The following is a 21208-nucleotide window of genomic DNA, read 5'->3' on the forward strand; positions in this document are numbered from 1 at the left end:
CCTTGCTAACGAGAGAGATCAGAAGAGATGGCCAGACTGGTTCAAGCTGACAGGAAGGGAACAGTAACTCAAACACAGTGACCCTTCGTACGGCCAGATTTCGGAACAGCTTCTTTCCAACTGTGATAAAACTGCTGAACGGACCCTGACCCAGATCTGGGCCGTACCTTCCAAATATCCAAACCTGACTTGCACTACCTTACTTTCCCTTTTCTGTTTTCTAATTATGATTTATAATTTAAATTTTTATTTACTTCGATTTGTACTTCAGGGTGCGTGAAGCGCAGAGTCAGATATCGCTGTGATGATTGTGTGCTCTGGTATCAATTGTTTGGTGACAATAGAAGTAAAGTGTCGAAGAGCTTCTCTGAACATATAACCTGTCAAACCTTGAAATGGATGGGCTACAGCAGTAGAAGTCCACGAACATGCACTCGGCCACTTTATTAGGTACAGGAGATAGTGAATAAACTGGTCACCAAGTGTGTAATTTCTTTTCTCTGTGTTGTCTTTACCTCTGTCTCTGACCATGCTGCAAGCAAGTTTTCCATTGCACCTCATTGTGTTTATGCACATAAGAACAAACTCCACTGATATCCTTGCCTAATGTCAAATGGTTTCAAAGTATCCTTCAGCCTGTGAAGTATTTTTGAGGTGAAGTCACTATTGTAAATTCAGAAACAAATCTTTGATCTGATTTATATAAAGTAATTAGTTCCTGTTGCTATCACGTGATTTAGACCAGGCTAGTTCTCAGTGAAACTATGAAACTGAATCAATGCCCATTACTACTGTTAAATATATTTTGTAGTAAACTTCCAATCTATGAGATTAGTGCCTGGTATGGTGGTGCCAATGCACAGGATTAGAAAAGCCTGCTATAAACACAGCCAGCTCCATCATGGGCACCAGCTTCACTTGCTTTCCCAGCCATTGAGGATATCCTGAAAAGGCACTGCTTCAAGAAAGTAATATCCATCACTAAGGATCCTCTGCAACTAGGACATGCTTTCTTATCATTACTACCATCAGGGAGGAGGTACAGGAGCCTGAATTCACACACTCAGTATTGTAGGAACAGATTCTAATGCCTCTGCCATCAGATTTTTGAATGAACCATAAACCAATGGACATTTTGCTCTCTTTTTGTATAGCTAGTTTGCTTTTAATATTTCTTTTGTAACTTACAATATTTTAAAAACTGTATTTCACTCTACTGCTGCCACAAAGCTACAAATTTCACAACCATTGTCAGTGATCATACCTGATTGTGAACTTGATATGTTTAGCCCTGCAGTGAATAATTTCATTGCCCAGTGGAGCCACTGTAACTCGTGAGACAGGAACATCCAATGTATGATCTCGTTTGAAAGCTGATAACTCTCCAGTGATTAAATGTTGCAACGGTGGTTGAAGACAAACTAATATGGATCTACAACTTCTTTACCATCCAAGGATATGGCCAGGACTGGAGAAACCTGGGTTATGAGGAAAAATTGAATATGTTAATACTTTATTCCTTGGAACATGGAAGATTGAGGGGAGATTTGATAGAGTTAAATAAAATTGGAATTGTATAAATAGGGTAAATGGAAGCATGCTTTTTCCCTCTGAGGCTGGGTGGGACTACAACTAGAGGTCATGGGTTAAGGGTGAAAGGTGTAATGTTCAAGGGGAACATGAGGGGAAACCTCTTCACTCTGAGGGTCATGAGAGTATGGAATGAGCTGCCAGCACAAGAGGTGCATGGAAGCTGAATTTCAACATTTAAGAAGTTTGGATAGGTACGTGGATGGTAGGGGTATGGAGGTCTGTGGTCTGGGTGCAGGTCGATGGGAGTAGGCAGTTTAAATGGCTTGGCACAAACTAGATGGGCCAAAGTGCTTGTTTCTGTGCGGTAGTTTTCTATGACTCTAACTCTGGCAGAAGATTAGATTGCCCACAATAGTGACTATACTTCAAAAGAGCTTTGCTGACTGTGAGTTCATTTGAAACAATCTGAGCTTGTGACAAGAGTTATATGAATGCAAGCCCTTTTTTACCTAGCAATAAATGTAAAATCAATTTATTATTCATTCATCCCAGAAAGCCAGTTACACAAGTGCAAAGAGACCTTTAAAGAAGTTTTAGTGGTCAGCTGAAGCCTGTAACTATTTGCAGAATTACAAAAAATTATATACAAAGAGAAATTCAAAGCAGAGGAAATACAACCTTTATTTGAGGCAAATCACATTTTCTGAGATTGTGCTATTTTCTTGTAGTAGGTAAGCTGATGCAGTGAACTTGTCCATCAACTTTACTGAGGCAAATCAATTGGAGCCGAGATCAACGGTGTTGAAATCCTTCCCAACTGGCAATTGTAAGAAAATTCTCCTGCACTTGAAGTGGAGTTTACCCTGTCTCAAATGGATTCCTGATGCGTAACAAATAAAACTGAAAAGCAAATAGAGACACTGGGGAAACGTCAGGCAGCATCTGTGGAAAAAGAAATGAAATCACATTTCGGGTCAGTGAGCCTTGCTAAGAAGGTGTTGCCTGTCTACCTGGCTGAGTTCTTCCAGATCTCTGTATTTGTTTTTGGATTCCCAATGATCATTTACCATCAGCCAAAAAAAAGGCTGTAATTTTGCACGTTGAAGTGTTCAGGTAGAAAATTTGATGGAAGAACGGGCTTCAAAAAAGCCTGGGATAGGAAATGGTAAACATTGTACCGATGGGACAGGAATGCAATTGTAAACTTAGGGGTGAGCTGCATTATTGAGACAGATCTGTGAAGGACTTGCACTGCTTCTGGTGCTAGTAAAAATGTGAGTGCATAATCCTGACAGAATGGAAGTGGAAAAGATTTTCCCATTCCAGAGCACGCACGTTCCTTTCTAGATGAGTGCAAATTGTACCTTTCAAATTCTCTGCCACTTTCATCTCTCAGAAGCTGGTGGGTAAACTATCCTCATTGGGTCTCAACCCCTTTCTCTGTAACTGGATCCTGGACTTACTGACAGAAAGGCCACAGTCAGTCCAAGTTGGTAGAAAGACCTCTAGCTCCATCACGCTTGGCACCAGTGCTCTCCGGGGCTGTAAGCAGCATTCGCAGGACTATGACATATGAATCATATTTTCTTTTCTGTTGTCACAGTGTAAATAAATATTCTCTGCTGTAACATCTTAAAAATCAGAATTGCTTTTGCTAATTGTGAGAAATTGAAGATTAATTTTAACCTGTACTTCCTCAACAGTCTGAATACAACTCAGAGGAGGTGAAGCAATTGCGGACAGATCTCGAAAGAGGGAAGCGGAAGCTTGAAGGAGACCTGAAGATGACCATCGACAGCCTAAATGAAATGGAAAAACTGAAAGTTGACCTGGAAGAAGTCATTAAGAAGTGTGTTGTTTTCTTTTATTTCTTAATAACTTGTCTGGATGTCTGGAGTCACTTAGCATTTTCATGAAAGGGTGTTTATTCAGTATGTCAGAAACCAAGGTTAAAAAATTATTGAAAATAGCAAAAAAAAACCTGCCAATATTTACAAAAATATATCTATCAGAAAACACAATTATGGCTACATACTATGTCCTGGCAGCCCTGAATTCTCTCCCCTCCACTACTGAAAATGATCTGCCCCATTTATTACACACCAGGACATACTATCTTCAATTACTGATGAACTTAACTGGAGACTACATGTGATGCACCCCACAATGTAGTAATAATCATATTAAAAAATAAACTGAAATATCTACTTTAAATCCTTAGATACAGTATACAGACAACATACAGTATACACATTTATACATCTCCATCTCCATTAATAAAGAAATTGAATATTCTTTATGGCAGGAGAGCACCATAAAGGCAACCCCACTATGAGGACATACCGGGGGGTGGGGGGGAGAGACATTGAAGTGTACACACTCAATGCAACAACAGCAGAATGACAATTAAGTGTGTGTATGTTTGTGCACATGTGTACAGGGTTCACTTACTGAGCACTCTCAATCACAGATCTGTTCACAAAGTGCATGATGTAATTGGGCAAAATCTTGGTGCATTTCTTTCCCTGAGACTAGCCTGTGGCTCAAACTTATAAAATACCCCCATAAGTCCTAGCCTACCGAGTGTATGTTCTTTGTGTTCTGCTGCTGTAGCCCATCTGATTCAAGGTTTGACTTGTTGTGCATTTAGAGATGCTCTTCTGCACACCAGTGTCGTAATGCCTGGTTATTTGAGTTATCTTGACCATGTCTGCATGCTTTAATGCATTGAGTTGCTGCCACATGACCAGCTGACTAGATATTTATATTAATGAGCAGTTGTTGTCATGTCCCTAATAAAGTGGCCACAGGGTGTATTTTGATCACTTTGCCTGCCAATCCCATCTCTCCTTTGTATTTTAACCTTAAGACCTAATTGGTAAGACTGCTTCTTTTTGTAAGTGCTTTATTCTTGAATCTGAAGATAGTTCTGTTAAAGTTTCTCAGTTGGAAGTGTGGGTTCGGGTGCTTTTGAAGAAGCCACAATAAATTGGTGCAGCTGTTGCGTTATGCAGATGTTGGCTGCATCATCGTTTGGGGAGTGATTATCTTGGTGGCTGTGTTAGGATCCATCTGCATGCAAATTTAAAAAGAGATTGAAATTACAATTTTCATTTCTGTTAAATATTTAATGGCTATTTACCCTGTCCTCATCTGATAGATCAGGTCCTGGATTTTATTACCATCTGATGAAAGTAGATCCTTAAATGTTTGCAAATGGTTATTACTTTTAAATAAACAGGATTATATTTTAATTATTTTTCAATTTCTGGAAATTCCCCTTCTGATGGATCACTCATTTATGCTATGTAAAAGTAAAGGGTGTGTTCATTCTAATCTCCTGGGCTTGCTTTCTGGTGATTAAAAGTTGAATGTTTCCTTCTCTGGTGTTCCCTTCAGACCTGAGTAATTGCCTGTAATGGAGGGTTAGTGCTGCCTCCTGGGTGGTCTGGTTCACGTGGGCTTTGCAGTATTCCATTTGAAGAACTTTGTTATGAGCTTGATAAAAATCAGGCAATGAGCAGAAAATTAATCAAAATTAATTAAAGCAAATTAGGACAAACATCACACTAAACCCTAGAACATTGGCATACATTTGCTGATCAAAGAGGTGCTGTTCTTTGGGTGTTATGGTCTTAAATATATGCAAAATAAGTAAGAAAGTAGAATTTTGGAGGCATTAGAATATCCTCATATCTTAGGAAATACATCTCTATCTGTGTTGAGTATTATGCAAGCAGAATTTTCAGATTTGCAAACCAGCAAACTATTAAAGCAAATCTTTGGTCAATATGAAGCAATCTAGCTGCTTAATTTTGGCAAGCTGAAGGCCAGTCAGCCCATCAGTTTTATGCCTGCACTCTAATAAATCCCATTACACCTCTTCCTATTTCTCAGTGCCTTCTCTTTCAGCTAACTATCAACTCCCCATTTTATCCTTTAATCTTTGCCCACACTGAGGTGTGATTCAGAGGCCAATTAATCTATCCGTGCAATTTTGGCTATGGGAAGAAACTGGAGCAGCCAGCAGAAATCCACACAATCCAAGGAAGATCCAGCAAACTCCACATGGAGAGCAGCAGGGGTTGGGATTGAACTTGTCACTGTTTCCCTTCATACTAACAGAAGAGTAAAAGATTTGATCTCTAGGCTAAAATTCTCAGGACTTGTGAAATAATTACTAACAACCATAAATGTTCTGTTGAGTTAACTCTTAAAGATTTAAAAGTGTTTTACAGACAGTGGTGGGAATTGAACCCTGATCGCTGGTCACTAATGCTGTAATAGTGTTATACTAACTGCTACACTACTGTGCGTTCCTAAACTTTAACATATCATGTGTAAATAAATTGATGAATTAGGACATTTTCTACTTAATGTTTCCCTGACCTGTAAATGATACTCATATAAATGGTAGATGCTTAGTCCTTTTCAAACTTTTCTACTATTGAAGGTGTCCAGGTACTTCACATCTGAACTCTTAGATGTCATATATCAAATATATGACTGCCAGATTGTTTCATCTTGAGTAAAGTTTTTAAAAAACTTTCTTCTATGTGAAGTGTGTTTTCTATTTTAAGGAAAGAGCTGGAGATAAGTTCAGTGAACACTAAACTGGAAGATGAACAATCTTTAACTGCTACTCTTCAGAGGAAGATTAAGGAATATCAGGTAAGATGATTTTGCCAGTTGGTCTATAACACTTCATTTCTCTACAGATGTCAGATCTACAGTGTCAGTCATTCTGTAGAAATGAATTAAAGCATTAAGGTGAAGAAATTTATCCAGCACAAAACAGGTGTATAGTTAATGGCATTATGACTGGTTCCTGTTAGAAACTAGATCCAAATTTGGCATCTGGGAATAATAGTGGCAGCAGTCCGGCACCAAATTGGCAGCTTGGTTGTCCAGCAGAGTGCCTACCACCCAACCACTGCCCACATTGGGAAGTGTGGGTGGCGGGACGGAGATACCAAAGGAGGTGTAAGGCACCCCTTCCCTCTGCTAACTTGTAAGTCACCCTTGGGCAATGTGTAGCACCTGCTTGCCCCCCTCCCCGATCAGCGTCACACGAGCAGGTGGTGGACAGTCGTACGATCAGCTGGTGCATATCACAAATCCTGGTTATGCAACCACTGACGCCTGACAGACATTCTCAGATGGGTACTGATTATGTCTGGGGTCATCTACCTTGCTATTGCAAACCATTTATGATGAAAAACGTGCCAAGAGCAATCATTGCCTTGAAAAGACCATGATCACCCACAACATACAACATGGCACACAATGAACGATGGGAAGTGGGGAAGCAATCTAATGCTTCATTACTTTATGTTATTGTTGCATTTGGTTCCAATCTCATGTTCTATCACCTTTTATCCAATCTGCAGAAATTAGATGCAGATGTGATTTGTAGTTCTATTTGGTGGTTTTCAGCAATTCCTTCCTGAATTGTTGGACAATTGGAAGCAGGTACATTTACACTACGCTTGCTCATTATTGCTGTTGTCCCCTCTTTGAAAGGGCCCAATAATGACACTGAGAGCACAGCAGAGCTTCTGTCTCATAGAGTAACTGAATAGCCGTAAATAATAAATAATGTTCCATTTACACACAAAATGCTGGAGAGACTCAGCGGGTCAGTCAGCATCTGTTGAGGGGAATAGAGGCTGAGACCATTCATCAAAATTGGAAAGAAAATGGAGAAGAACCCAGAATGAGGAGGGGTGAGAGGAGTACAAGCTAGAAGGTGGTTAGGCCAGGCAAGGGGGAAGATGGTGGGGGGGGGGGGGGCTGTAGTGAAAAGCTAGGAGGTGATAGGTAGATGAGATAAAGGGCTGAAGAAGGCGGCATCTGACAGCAGAGGAGAGTGGACCATGGGAGAAAGGGAAGGGAGGAGGGACACCAGTGGTCAGGGTGATAGGCAGGTAATGAGAGAGAAGAGGTAAGTGGGGAGCCAGAATGAGGAATGGAAGAAGAGAGAAGTGGGAGGAGGTAGCAATGACGTTCATGCCATCAGGTTGTAGACTACTCAGACATACGGACCACTTCATGAGCCTCCACATCTAGCACAGCATTCTCCACAGCTTCTGCCATCTTCAACGGGATCCTACCACTAACCACCTCTTTACCTTCCCCCACCCCACCACTTTCCACAGGAATCACTCCTTCCATGATTCCTTTGTCCATTTGCCCCACCCCATTTATCCCCTTCCTGGTACTTAATTCTTTCAAGTGGAAGAACTGCTACACCTGCCCATTCACCTCCTCGCTCACCTCCATTCTGGGTCCCAAGAACTCCTTCCTGGTCCTTCCTGGCACATTACTTTGTCTTTCGTGGTCTTTTCCTGTATCCATTGCTCCTGGTGTGGCCTCCTCTAGATCGATGAGACCCGAAGTAGAGTGGGAGACTGCTTTGTTGAGCACTTTCTCTCTGCAAAAAGCAGGATTTCCTTGTGGCCAACTGTTTTTATGTCCAATTCTCATTCCAACATGTCAGTCCATGTCACTTTCTACTGCCAAGATGAGGGCACTCTCAGGTTGGAGGAGCAACACCTCACATTTCGTCTGCGTAGCTTCCAACCTAATAGCATGAACATCAATTTCTCTAACCTGGTATTTCTTCCTCTTTCCCCCCCCCCACTTCTCTTTCTCTCTTCTTCCATTCCCCATTCTGCCTCCCCTCTTACCCCTTATCTTCTCCTTGCCTGACCATCACCTACCTCTAGTGCCCCTCCTCCTTCCCTTTCTATCATGGTCTACTCACCTATCGAATTCCTTCTTCAACCCTTTACCTTTTCCACCTATCACCTTCCAGCTTCCCACTTCACCCCCTTCCCCACCCATCTACCCTCCCGTCACATGGCTTCACCTATCACCACCTCGCTTGCACTCCTTTCCCTCCACCCACCTTCTTATTCTGGCCTCTTCCCCCTTTTCTTTCCAATTCTGATGAAAGGTCTCAGCCTTCCTTTCCTCAGATGCTTCCTCATCTGCTGAGTTCCTCCAGCAATTTGTCTGTGTTACTCTGGACCCACAGCATCTGCAGAACCTCTTGTGTTAGTGTCCCTTTGATATTATGTTCAATGCTAATGCATTTTAGTTCCATTAATGTAGTCTCTGTGCTAATGTAATGTGTCAAGCATGCAGAATAATGGAGAACTGTGATCATATTATTCCATTGAGGTTTCCAGTAACCTCTGAGAGATAAAGTTACCAACCTCACAATGAGTTGTGGGTGTGGTTCTGCTGTTCGGAATGTGATCACTGAAAGCTAGGGTTGGAATTCTCTCACCACAAATTAATTTCTTGTAAAAGAACATTACGGATTTCAGTAGATAACATCTTATTGTGATATTATGACTTCAATACAGTGGATTCTGGTTAATCCGGGCAACCATTTATTTTGGACAACTTTTAAAGAACAAAAACAAATTGAGAGAATTGCCAGGATTTGCCTTTGTTTATTTGGGACATTATGCTGCATAATTGACGCAGGAGACTGTTGCTGAACCTTCTCTAACTAGCATCAGTTCACGCGTATGTTGTGCAGTCATTAGACACTGCACCGTGCATAGAACAAACAGTTTTTAAATGGCGTTAGTTACATGTGTTTGCATTCAAAAAGCAGTAACTTTTGTCACTGATAGTTGGCAAGAACTAAGCAGTAGGACAGTTCAGAACTATTTTGCTCACTGTGGGTTCAAGCATTCAGGCTTGGAAGTGCCAGAAACAGCCGGGAGTGAAAATTAAATGATTTCACTACTTCAGCAATTTAGGAACTACGATGAATTCGAAGGTATTGACAATCATCTTGAGTGTTCCATTTAGCCCCCACTGGGCAGTCAGCTAACACCTCTGGCTCCAAGTAGCTGCTTACATGTGACAACGGCCACACCCCATTACACCTCTTAAACAAGTGTGCTAAACCAGCTGAGGATAGCCGGGGGTCTTTTACCCCCATGAGACAGGGACATACCTGCCATAGTATGCAAAGTCAACTCTGGCAAACTGGGTAGATGAGGTCCACAGTGAGACCCAATGGCCACGAAGGCAGTTCTGCAACACTACATGGAGAGCGAATCGCATGATGAAGCAAATCAGGAGGTCATAGTTATTCACTGCAACCTGGGAAGACCAGTTGTGACATCTACTCATCCCCTGGACCTGGACTTCGAATGTCGAGAGAGTGGAATGGCTTTTCCACTTTACAAACTCTCCCACACAGGTTTCCTGTCATCGGACAACCACCGGTAGCATTAGTAGTGTTCAAATTTGATCTGTATTTCATTTAAATGCAAATTTGTTACTCAATTAAATGGTAGTTTGTCATTTTTGTAGCTTTTTAACTACTTCCATCAAACACTGGCTATTTTGGGCAGCCGCTTAAGTGGCCAAAATATACTGGTACCAATGTATCTCCATTACCTAGAATCCCCTGCATATCACTGTGATTCAATTAATCTAAAATTGGTGCCTTGTGGGTGTACATACAATTAAATTAACAATTGGTAAGGATTAATGACATATTTTAGGAAAACATTAGGTATGTCTTCATTTAAATGTTGCTGCAATATTTGGTATCAATCACTTGCCAAGCAAAATGGACAAATTTTTACATTTTGTTATTGTTCCTGATTTCTCAGTATCCAAAATTTATGCTTGTAAAATTCTGCTTTCATGTTTTAGCTTGTGTTACGTATCCCGTAATTGGATCACTTACCAGCAAAGATAGAGAGGTCCGCTGAAGTCTGATGGTACCATTTTCAAACGTTTTTATTTATAAAGGGGCACAAAAGTAAGGTTAATACAAACATTCAGATAATATAAGTCATCAATACTCAATCTAAAGCGCAGGTATAGTAATAATCAATAAGAAATAAACTCTGTCGTTGTCTAGGGGTAATGTATATATTGTCCGCTGTATATCTGAAAGTCTCTTGCGGTCACTGCAGTTCCACCAGCTGCCGTGTTTTGTGGTGTCGCGTTGGTGCACTTTGTTAAAGAGAGAGAGATAGAGATTAAATGAAACAGTTACCCGGCGGGTTTTTCCAACCTTTAGGAGTTTGATTCGTCGGAGTCTCGTTGGGGAATGGATGCTCACTTGTGGCCTCCCCTGTAGCTAAGCCGTTCTTTCGTGGTGAGGTCGCCAATCCCAGGCAAGGAAAAGACGCACACGAACCCCACCACCGGCTGTCGCTATCAAAACGCTGTCGCAGGATTTCTAGCGTGTCTTCTGGTGCGTCTGGGGGGGCCGTCTTTACAACCCCTCTTTTATCTGAACTCACGGGGTCTCAGATGTCAATCAGGTTGGGATGATGCAATCTCTCTCCATCTCTCCACCCACGTTACCCTGAGGGTATACACGTAGTACAGTTCCCAATTCACAAAGGTGTCTCCACGAGACAATGACCACAGTCGCCAGCTTTGCCTCGCCGTGAAACGAGGGACACCGCACGTATCTCTCTCTTCTCTTGGGTCATTGACCCCCCCTTCACTAGTGCTCTGGCGATTCTCACAAAGGAGGGGGCTGGGATCATAACACCTCCCCTCTTAAAAACGTTTTTACCAGCGGTTAAAAAGGAGTGGTACAGAGTCTTACAGAGTTTTAGGATTTAACATAGTACAAAAGCTTTTCTTTTAACTACAGAGCTGTACCGTCGTACAGTTTTCAGCGTCTAAGCAGTTAACGATTACAGTGTCACTTCCTTTAATATGGTAACATCTTGTCCCTGACTAAAGGCTGGTAGCATCAGATTTCAACAGGCAGGGTTCCAAGGGGGTTGTCTTTGTTATTCACATGCTTTGTCAAAATCCCGTACAGCCGGTTTTTCTATTTAAAAATGGCACCCCCATTAGCCGTCACCTCTTTTCCGGTGAGTTCCTACGTGGGGGACCTGGGTAATTTGGCGAGGTACTCTCCTGCCTTTCCGTTCCATAAGGGTTATTCTCTCAACACTGTGTCCCAAACTTAAATCATCGTGGGAATTTCCACCCAAATCTTCAATGTTACACAGGTAGCTAACCCTTTCGTCAAGACCATGCAGGCTGATGGGTTTCAGTTCGAACCTTTCCCTCAGGCCGCATTTAAATTTCGGCCTTTTTCACAGCGCTCTCTTGAATAACAACAGCGTGTGGGGCACCTTTACATTCCAAATCCACCTGTAATCGATGCGCAGGCACCGCGTTACCAAGCCCTCGTTTCTGTAGCTTGGTTGCTTCTTCTGACACCAATCTAAACTTTAAATTTTCTTCATTCGATTTGGGAACTACAAACTTCCCGTTCCCTTCAATAATAATGTTTATCCCCCCATGGTCGAGTTCCACTTTAAGGTTCACCACCCCTTCGTGTACCAACACCTGGGAACCCTCCCTTGCCCCAATTACCAGGGTTAACCCTGTCTTCACTGAACCCAGTCCATCTGACCCACAGGGACTGCCTTCCTTTTCAACTGAATCAAATACCTCAGACTTTTTCTGAGCTCCATTACTAGGTTCAGTACCACGTGCATCCACTTCTTGGACACACTCAAACGGGACATCTGCCTCTTCCAGGCTTTCAATACCCGTACCCTTTTCAAATTCGAACTTCCCCTGATCCTCCCAGTTCCTCTCTGGGCAACTCCCTTCCGGAGTAAACTCAACCCCGCGGGCTGAAACAACCTCATCTGCCAACCCAGCAGACCTCTCCAAGTTAATGGCATCCTTTTCATCTAGGACTGCCTTCATCTCATTCTCGGGAACACCTTGATAACTCTCAACTTCTTCAAACAGGGCTGCCACCCCCGACAGATCATCCATGTCCAACTCTGGACCTTTTAACAGCTGTTTCCGTTTCTCCTCTTTATTTCCTACCTCTAGGACCTTTCTCTTCGCTAAGGGCAGATCTCGGTCCTCTCCCTTAACCCCTTTCACTTTACTACTCTTCGGTTTACCACCCTCAGAACGCCTCGTGGTACAGGGTCGGTAGGACCGTCTCGGCCAAATCAATACTGGCCAGATTTAAACTGCTCACTTTCTCAGCTGCCTTTCTCGACAGGCTACAAATGCTCACGCCTGTGGTACAGACTGGAGATGTGAGAGGTGGGGCTGCAATCCTCACAGGCTGTTTGGGCCGTGTCATCCTTGTCCAAACCTGCCCCCCCGGCTAAATCATTTCCGAGGAGGACGTCCGCGTCAGTTCTCGGGAATTCTGATGGCACCCCTATTTCGACGGGTCCAGATACCAGCTCACAATCCATAATTACCTGATGTAGGGGCACCATTTCTATTCTTGTACCTATCCCCTTTACGGCGACCATTCCCCTTCTCCGACCGAAATCTAGTATCTCACGGCGGATCAATGACAGCTCTGCCCCGGTGTCTCGCCAGATTCGGAAGGGAATAGGTGGGTCTCCCCCCTTCACGGACACGGTTCCGGGTGACAGCCAAGTCTCTGACCCTTCTCGTACTCTGTCTACCCTGGGCTCTCTCGTCAATTTACTGATTACCACGGCACACCCGATAGGGACCGCTGCTCTCCCTTTTTCTGGCTCCTTTCTCAGAGCAAAGCACCTAGAGGCAATATGTCCTCCCTTCCCACAATTAAAACAGGTCAAGCCCGGAAATCTCGGGCTGCCTGGCCTTTCCCCCTCAACCTTACCACTAGCTCCCGGCGGGTCCTCTGCCTCAGCCGGCGGACTTTCCCTACCGTTCCGATGGTCTCTCGGGTAACCTTTTGGCGAGGAAATCTTTATCCTGTGGGTTAGGGCATATTCATCTGCGAACCTAGCAATTTCTGAGATGGACTTATTCGCCTTCTCATTCAAATACATCCGGATCTCCTCCGGAACACACCCTTTTAATTCCTCAATCAGAAATAACTCCCTGATACGCCCATAATCCCCGTCCACCTGTTCCGCGGTGCACCAACGGTCCAAGAGCACACCCTTTTCATAGGCTAGCTCTGTATACGTTTGATTCCACTCTTTCCGTAAATTTCTGAACCTTTGTCTATACGCTTCAGGTACTAGCTTGTAACTCCGGAGAATGGCCTCTTTTACTTTGGCATAATTCTCCGCTTCCCCTTCCTCAACGGCCAATGCCGCATATGCTCGTTGTGCCTTCCCCTTTAACACACTTTGTAACAACGCCACCCACTGCTCTTTGGGCCACTTTTGATTTACTGCCACCTTTTCAAAAAGCAAGAAATAACTATCAACATCCGACTCTTCGAATGGAGGCACTACCCTCAACTCCCGACTAACATTAAACCTCTCCTCTCGATCTAACCCTAGATCTCTTCGCTCTTTCTTTAACTTCTCCATCTCCAAGTCATGTTCCCTCTGTTCTCGTCTCTCCTCATACTCTCTTTGCTTTTCGGCTCATTCCCTCTCGTTCTCGGCTCATTCCCTCTCATTCTTGGCTACTTCTAGCTCTTTTAGCTGAATTTCATGCTGTCTTTGCTTTTCAGCTTGGTCCCGCTCTTTTTCCACCTCTAACTCCTTTAGTTGGAGCTCCTGGTCCCATTCTTTCTCTCAGCCCATTCTTTCTCTCTCTCAGCCGCTTTCAGCTGCTTCATTTTAAATTCATGTTGCTCCCTTTCTCTCTCAGCCCATTCTTTCTGTCTCTCAGCTGCTTCCAGCTGCTTCATTTTAAATTCATGTTCCAACCTTAATTTCTTCAACTCTAGCTGATCCATTCCACTCACTGGTACTTTTTCAGGGATATTTTCCAAGACCTCAGCTTCGAACACTTTCTTCCCAATGTAATACCGAGTTATGGCCCCTCGCACCTCCCGCTTTTTCATGGACGACCTCACTTCTGCGAGGTCCAATCCCTTCACCAAATTTAACAAGTCTGATTTGGTGGCCGCCTCTAGCGCCTCTACAGTCGGGTTTTTCATAAATTCATCCACATCCATCTTTGCTGGTTTCCCGTCTGGCTACCCGCGTACCAGATCCAAATTTATTTATTTATTTATTTATTTTGACTTACAAACCCAATTCACTGCCCTCCCAATTTTGGTTTCAAATCTCGAGACGAGGCTCCCACGTTGTTATGTATCCCGTAACTGGATCACTTACCAGCAAAGATAGAGAGGTCTGCTAAAGTCTGATGGTACCATTTTCAAATGTTTTTATTTATAAAGGGGCACAAAAGTAAGGTTAATACAAACATTCAGATAACATAAGTCGTCAATACTCAATCTAAAGCACAGGTATAGTAATAATCAATAAGAAATAAACTCTGTCGTTGTCTAGGGGTAAGGTATATATTGTCCGCTGTATATCTAAAAGTCTCTTGCGTTCACTGCAGTTCCACCAGCTGCCGTCTTTTGTGGTGTCGCGTTGGTGCACTTTGTTAAAGAGAGAGAGATAGAGATTAAATGAAACAGTTACCCGGCGGGTTTTTCCAACCTTTAGGAGTTTGATTCGTCGGAGTCTCGTTGGGGAATGGACGCTCACTCGTGGCCTCCCCTGTAGCTAAGCCGTTCTTTCGTGGTGAGGTCGCCAATCCCAGGCAAGGAAAAGACGCACACGAACCCCACCACCGGCTGTCGCTATCAAAACGCTGTCGCAGGATTTCTAGCGTGTCTTCTGGTGCGTCTGGGGGGGCCGTCTTTACAACCCCTCTTTTATCTGAACTCACGGGGTCTCAGATGTCAATCAGGTTGGGATGATGCAATCTCTCTCCATCTCTCCACCCACGTTGCCCTGAGGGTATACACGTAGTACAGTTCCCAATTCACAAAGGTGTCTCCACGAGACAATGACCACAGTCGCCAGCTTTGCCTCGCCATGAAACGAGGGACACCGCACGTATCTCTCTCTTCTCTTGGGTCATTGACCCCCCTCTTCACTAGGGCTCTGGCGATTCTCACAAAGGAGGGGGCTGGGATCATAACACTTGCAATTAATTTCCAGAGGTAAATCACTTTTAGCGGCAGTTTCAGTGGGACACTTAAATGAAAAATGGAAAATTTCCATGCAGTGGGCAAGGAAATTTTTCTACTTATCAACACATGAAAGTCTGCAGACACTGGAAACACAAAGCAACACACTCAAAATACTAGGGGAACTCAGAAGTCTCAGCGTTTGTAGAAATGAATAAATAGTTGACATTTTTGGCAAAGACCCTTCTTCAGGACTGAAAAGGAAGGGGCAGGACGATGGATGTTAGTGGCAAAATTTAATGATCTTAAACTGTTACAAGGCAACCACATAGGGGAATCTGCGGCCACAGATAGACAAGACCAGAAATAGGTGGCAGATTGCCTTCCTGGAAGGACGTTATTGAACACAATGCATTTATACTGCAGTCCAGTGATATGATGCTTACTATTATTGACTCTAGTTATCGTTTTTATTGCTTGAGTTTAATTTCCTCAGGTCCTATGATGGGATTCCAACTCATATTTGTAGATCGGTATCACAGACTTTGGGAGTCAAATCCAGTGGCCTACCCACTGTGCTTCTATTCTCCTCTGTGAGGATCAGGCAGATCTCAGAGTTCCCCACTGCCATGATTGGAGTTGATTTTTAGTCTGGTTGAATTTTGTAGCAGTTTAAAATTATTTTACTGTCCAAATTGAAGGTCAATGAGTCAGAAGTCAGAAGGTTTGTTCACACAATATCTTCAACTCTGATGACTGCTGACACTGAGTCACTGCACAAAAACACTCTACCCAACTACTTTGCCAAGAATGAGTTCAGTGGTTTCTCTCATGCGCATTTTGACTGTCAAGGTTATTTGGACATCTATTTTTGAAAGTAGATACTATTTTCTTGTTTATTCTCAATGCAAGAGAATGTATTTCATTTTTATCAGATTCTGCATAATAACTGTCAACACCTGGACATTCACAATATTAGACACTTGAGATTTGTTGAATTCTTTCATTTCATCCACGGTGCATTGTAACTAACATGAAAGACATTACTTAGAGCTGCAAAAAATGTTTATGATGAGTTGCTGCTGTTAATCATTTCTGTACTACTTTTTCAGGTTATAAATACTGCTATTTGTTGATTATATTTAGTTGGTTCCAAGTTTATTTAAGAGATTTTTTTTGTCGATTATATGTCGCTCAGTTACTGACCTTCAGTACAGTTTCTCAAGTAAAATCTTTTAATGTAATCAGTTTTTATTTCCTTTGAATTCCAGTGCTTCCATCCTTGATGAAGTATCACAGATTTCCTCATGCAGACAAATAATATTTCAATGAGTTTCAGAAAAGCTGGAATATTTGAATCTATTGCTCATTTATAGTGTATCCATTCCAGCTGTCTTGCTGTTCATCAGTATTAAAACAAGTCGTGATAAGTTAATGTACCACATTGTTAAAATTAATATTCTGAAATACATTAGTTTTAACAAAATAAGCTTATGTTTCTATTTGAACTGCTTCTAGAGCATGGTCTATTAATTCCATGGGATAATTTCTTTCCAAACAAAGGCAAAACACCAAGGACAAACTTCTGCAATAATATAAAAGGAGGATGTTCTTGATGGGTTTTATTGCTAAAGTAACCCTATTTGTTTTGATACAGAATTTGCCTTCTAACATATAGTCCATTTACATTGCAGCAAGCGGGCCATAAACAGCTCCTCAGAGGAGACAGTGATGTTGAGCAGAGCTAAAAAATATTTGCTTAGATCTCCATTTTTTTTCTCAATGTGTCAGAATTCCTGAAACCACATTCTGGTCTCTATCTTAAGGAGGTGATTCACCAACAGCTGGCAAATCAGTCTTGACTTTGTCAGATTAGTGGTTTCCCCAGTAGTGCAAAGTATATTTTTAAAAATATTTTACTGAAAATGTTCATCTGCACATCTGATTTTGTTCAGTATCTAATGATGCCTTTATTCCAGCCAGCCTTTATGACTCTATAATCTTGCGAACAGCTGCTTGAGTGAAGATTATTTTAAAGACATGATAAATTACTGCACAGGATATGAACAAGATAGAACAAGGTAGGGAGGGGATAAGAAATGAAATGTTATCTATATTCTGGACTTTTACACAGTGAAAATGTTAAAAATTGTAGATACTGGAAAAGTGAAACTTCAGTCAGAATTACTCTAAAAAGATCTAATGTAAATTCAATGAGCTGAAAGGTCTTATTGTAGCAAAACAACTGTATATTTTTATTTTGTTGGATGTTAAGTGTGAACTTGTGCTCTCTGGATTTCTGTTCCATTAATATAATCACACCGTCATACCGGGCTTTCAGTAGGTATTGGTCAGCCTTTAATATTCAGGGTAAAAATAATCAAATGCCTAAACCAACAGCCATCAAATAAGTTACAAAAGGCAAATACCAAATTTAAAACTACTTTTTAAAATTACTTTTATCTGTCACTGTTATTTTTGATGATGCAACTAACTTTTTCCTATACATAAAACCTCTGAGCAAAATAGAGCATCTTTTGTTGGATATTGTTTGACTGTAGTTAGAGTTTGAAACTGATATGACTATCATTAAATTGTAATCTGTTTCTTGTCCATTAATTGCGGACAATGAAGCCTTTCTTCATTGTACTGTTCAAAGCAGAGGATTTTGTTCCACAAATAAAATTCTGCAAAGGGAGATGGGCTTAAATAAGCCTAGGGATTTGTCAGACAGGCTGATAATGACATTGAGATATGGACCCCATATGGTATATCTCAGATACAGTGACTCTACAGTGACTACCAGATGAATAATCAAGAGATGCCTGTTCAGATCCCACCATTACAACTGTGGAATTTAAATCCAGTTAAAATATTCTGGAATTGAAAATTGAAGTTAGCCTTGGTGATAATGACTAAAACAATGGAATTGTTATACAAAATCGCCTGGAGAGAATCTGAAGCCCTCACTAGGTCCATTCTGCATGTAATTCCAGCAAGGCAGTGAGTTGTACAGTGGTACATGTGGGGACCAGACTTGGCCACTCAACCCTTGAATCCTCTCCATGTTCAGTAAGAGTGTAACTGATCTACGTATATAGAACCACTTCTGTCAAATTCTAACATTTCACTTCCTGCTTTCCATGAATTTATCTTCCTCTGCCCTAAAAACAATTCAAAGACTTCTGCCACTGTTTAGTACATAGATTATTACACCACCATACAAGTCCTTCAGCTTATGTTGCTGTGCTGACCTTTTAACCTACTTAAGATCAATCTGGCCCTACTCTCTCACGTAGCCTTTCATTTTTCTATCATCCAAGGTTCCCTAATGTTTCTGCCTCTAATACCACCCATGGAAGTGTGTTACACGCACTCACCATTCTCCGTGTAAAATTAAAACTTACATTTGACATTCCCCCCCCCCATACTTCAATTACCTTTAAGTATTGCCCCTTAGTATTAACAATTTCTTCCTTAGTTATCTATGCCTCTTGCTATCTTATACACCTTTATCATGTTACTTTGCATCCTTCTTTGCTCCAAAGAGAAAAGTTTTAGCTCACTCAAACAATAAGCCATGGTCTCTAATCCAATTATTATCCTGGTAAGTCTCTCTGCATACTCTCTAAAGCTTCTACATCCTTACTATAATGAAGCAACCAGAACTAAACACGGTATTCCAATTGTGATCTAACTGGGATTTAAAGAGCTGCAACATTACCTCACAGCTCTTGAATTCAGTCCTCTGACTAATGAATACCAACACACCATGTGCTTCCTTAACCACCCTATCAAATTGCATGGCCAATTTGAGAGATCTATGGACATAACCCCAAAATCCCTCTGATCCTTTGCATTACTAAGAATCCAGCCATTAACCCTGTTCTAAACCTTCCAAAGAGCATCACTTCACACTTTCACTTTTCTGGGTTGAAATCCATCTGCCTCTGCTCATCTCAGCTCTGCATCCTATCACTATCCCATTTGAACCTATGACTGCCTTCTTCAATATCCAGAACAGCACCAACCTTGAGTCATCTGCAAATGTACTAACCCAGTTTTCCACTTCCACACCCAAGTCATTTACAAAAATCATAAAGAGCAGGGATTCCTGTGGAACCCACTGGTCACTGACCTACGGGCAGAATGCTCCCTCCATCTACTACCACCTGCTGCTTTCTATATACAAGCCAATTCCGTATTTTGCAGGATCCCATACCTTCTGCCTTTCTGAATGAGCCCACCATGAGGAACCTTTTCAAATGCCTTACTGAAATCCATGTACACCACATCCACTGCTTTACCTTCATCATTTAGTTTATCATTTCCTGAAAGAAGTGAAAATGACCTGCCACTCACAAAGCCATGCTGACTATCACTAATAAGACTATGCTTCTCCAAATGCTCCTGTCTTGCAGGATCCTGTCCAATAGTTTTTCACACCACTGACATAAAACTAACTGGCCTGTAATTCCCAGAATTATCCCCTTTACCTTTCTTAAACAAAGGATTAATGTTTATCTTCTGGTACTACCCTGTGGCAAATTAGCATGCAAATAGCATCACCAAAGACACAACAATCTCTTCCCTCTCCTCTCGTAGTAACCTGGGGTATATCCTGTCTGGCCCCAAATATTTTTCAAAATTGCAGCACATCTTTCTTAATGTTGACATGTTCCAACATATCAGCTTATTTTACATTGTCCTTGCATTCAAAATTATTATCACCGGCATGTGACATGAAATTTGTTAACTTAGCAGCAGCAGCAGTTCAATGCAAGACATAATCTAGAGGAGAAAAAACTAAATAAAATAATAATAAAGAAATTACAGTATATGTATATTGAATAGATTTTAAATCTTGGAAGAAACAGGAACACTATATTTTTAAAAAGTGAGGTAGTGTCCAAGGGTTCAAGGGGTTATGTCCATAGATCCATTTGTCAAAGACCCTCTCACTGGTGAATACTGAAGCAAAGGGGTAGTGTGAAATTGTGCACGGAGGACAATGAGGTAATTAAAGACCTCTGTCTGGCTCTGTACTGGAAAGATGATAGTATTCCAAGGCCCAATGTTGGTCATTTTCAGGATAATATTGTTACTTTACACATTCCAAGATGCATTAGTGAGAACATTCCAGGCATGCCCGGTGAAATGTCCAACGTGATGCCCAACCAAGGGGAAATGGTCATTTATCATATTTGTCTCAGGATGGTGCCAAGCTGCAGTCCCTGTCAAGGTTGTGGCTCAAACTCAGTTGTTTTCTTAGATGTCTTCTTAGTTGTTAACTTAAATGTAAGAAGGCGTACAGTGTATTGGCATTCATCAATACTGGAACTGAATTTAGGAGCCAAGAGGTTATGTTGCAGCTATATAGGACCCTGGTCAGACCCCACTTGGAGTACTGTGCTCAGTTCTGGTCGTCTCACTACAGGAAGTGTGTAGAAGCCATAGAAAGGGTGCAGAGGAGATTTACAAGGATGTTGCCTGGATTGGGGAACATGCCTTATGAGAATAGGTTGAGTGAACTCGGCCTTTTCTCCTTGGAGCGATGGAGAATGAGAGGTGACCTGATAGAGGTGTATAAGATGATGAGAGGCGTTGATCGTGTGGATAGTCAATGACTTTTTCCCAGGGCTGAAATGGTTGCCACAAGAGGACACAGGTTTAAGGTGCTGGGGAGTAGGTACAGAGGAGATGTCGGGGTTAAGTTTTTTACCCAGAGAATGGTGAGTGCGTGGAATGGGCTGCCAGCAGCGGTGGTGGGGTCTCAAGTCTTTTAAGAGACTTTTGGATAGG

The 21208-nt window shown here is 42.0% G+C and overlaps 1 protein-coding gene across 8 annotated transcripts in view; it reads left to right on the forward strand.

The window, feature by feature from the left end:
* LOC140714553 (putative uncharacterized protein MYH16) overlaps positions 1-21208 on the forward strand; it is a 340102-nt gene that overhangs the window by 208340 nt on the left and 110554 nt on the right. For 7 of the 8 annotated variants that reach the window (XM_073025840.1, XM_073025835.1, XM_073025838.1 and 4 more), the window contains 2 exons: positions 3237-3382; positions 6114-6204. In XM_073025840.1, coding sequence (XP_072881941.1) covers positions 3237-3382; positions 6114-6204 — 237 coding nt within the window. Of the gene's footprint in view, positions 1-2372; positions 2507-3236; positions 3383-6113; positions 6205-21208 lie in introns of those variants that run through there. The other variant, XM_073025842.1, reaches the window with a different exon arrangement.

Source organism: Hemitrygon akajei, chromosome 22, assembly GCF_048418815.1.
Source record: "Hemitrygon akajei chromosome 22, sHemAka1.3, whole genome shotgun sequence".
Taxonomy (NCBI): Eukaryota; Metazoa; Chordata; class Chondrichthyes; order Myliobatiformes; family Dasyatidae; genus Hemitrygon; species Hemitrygon akajei.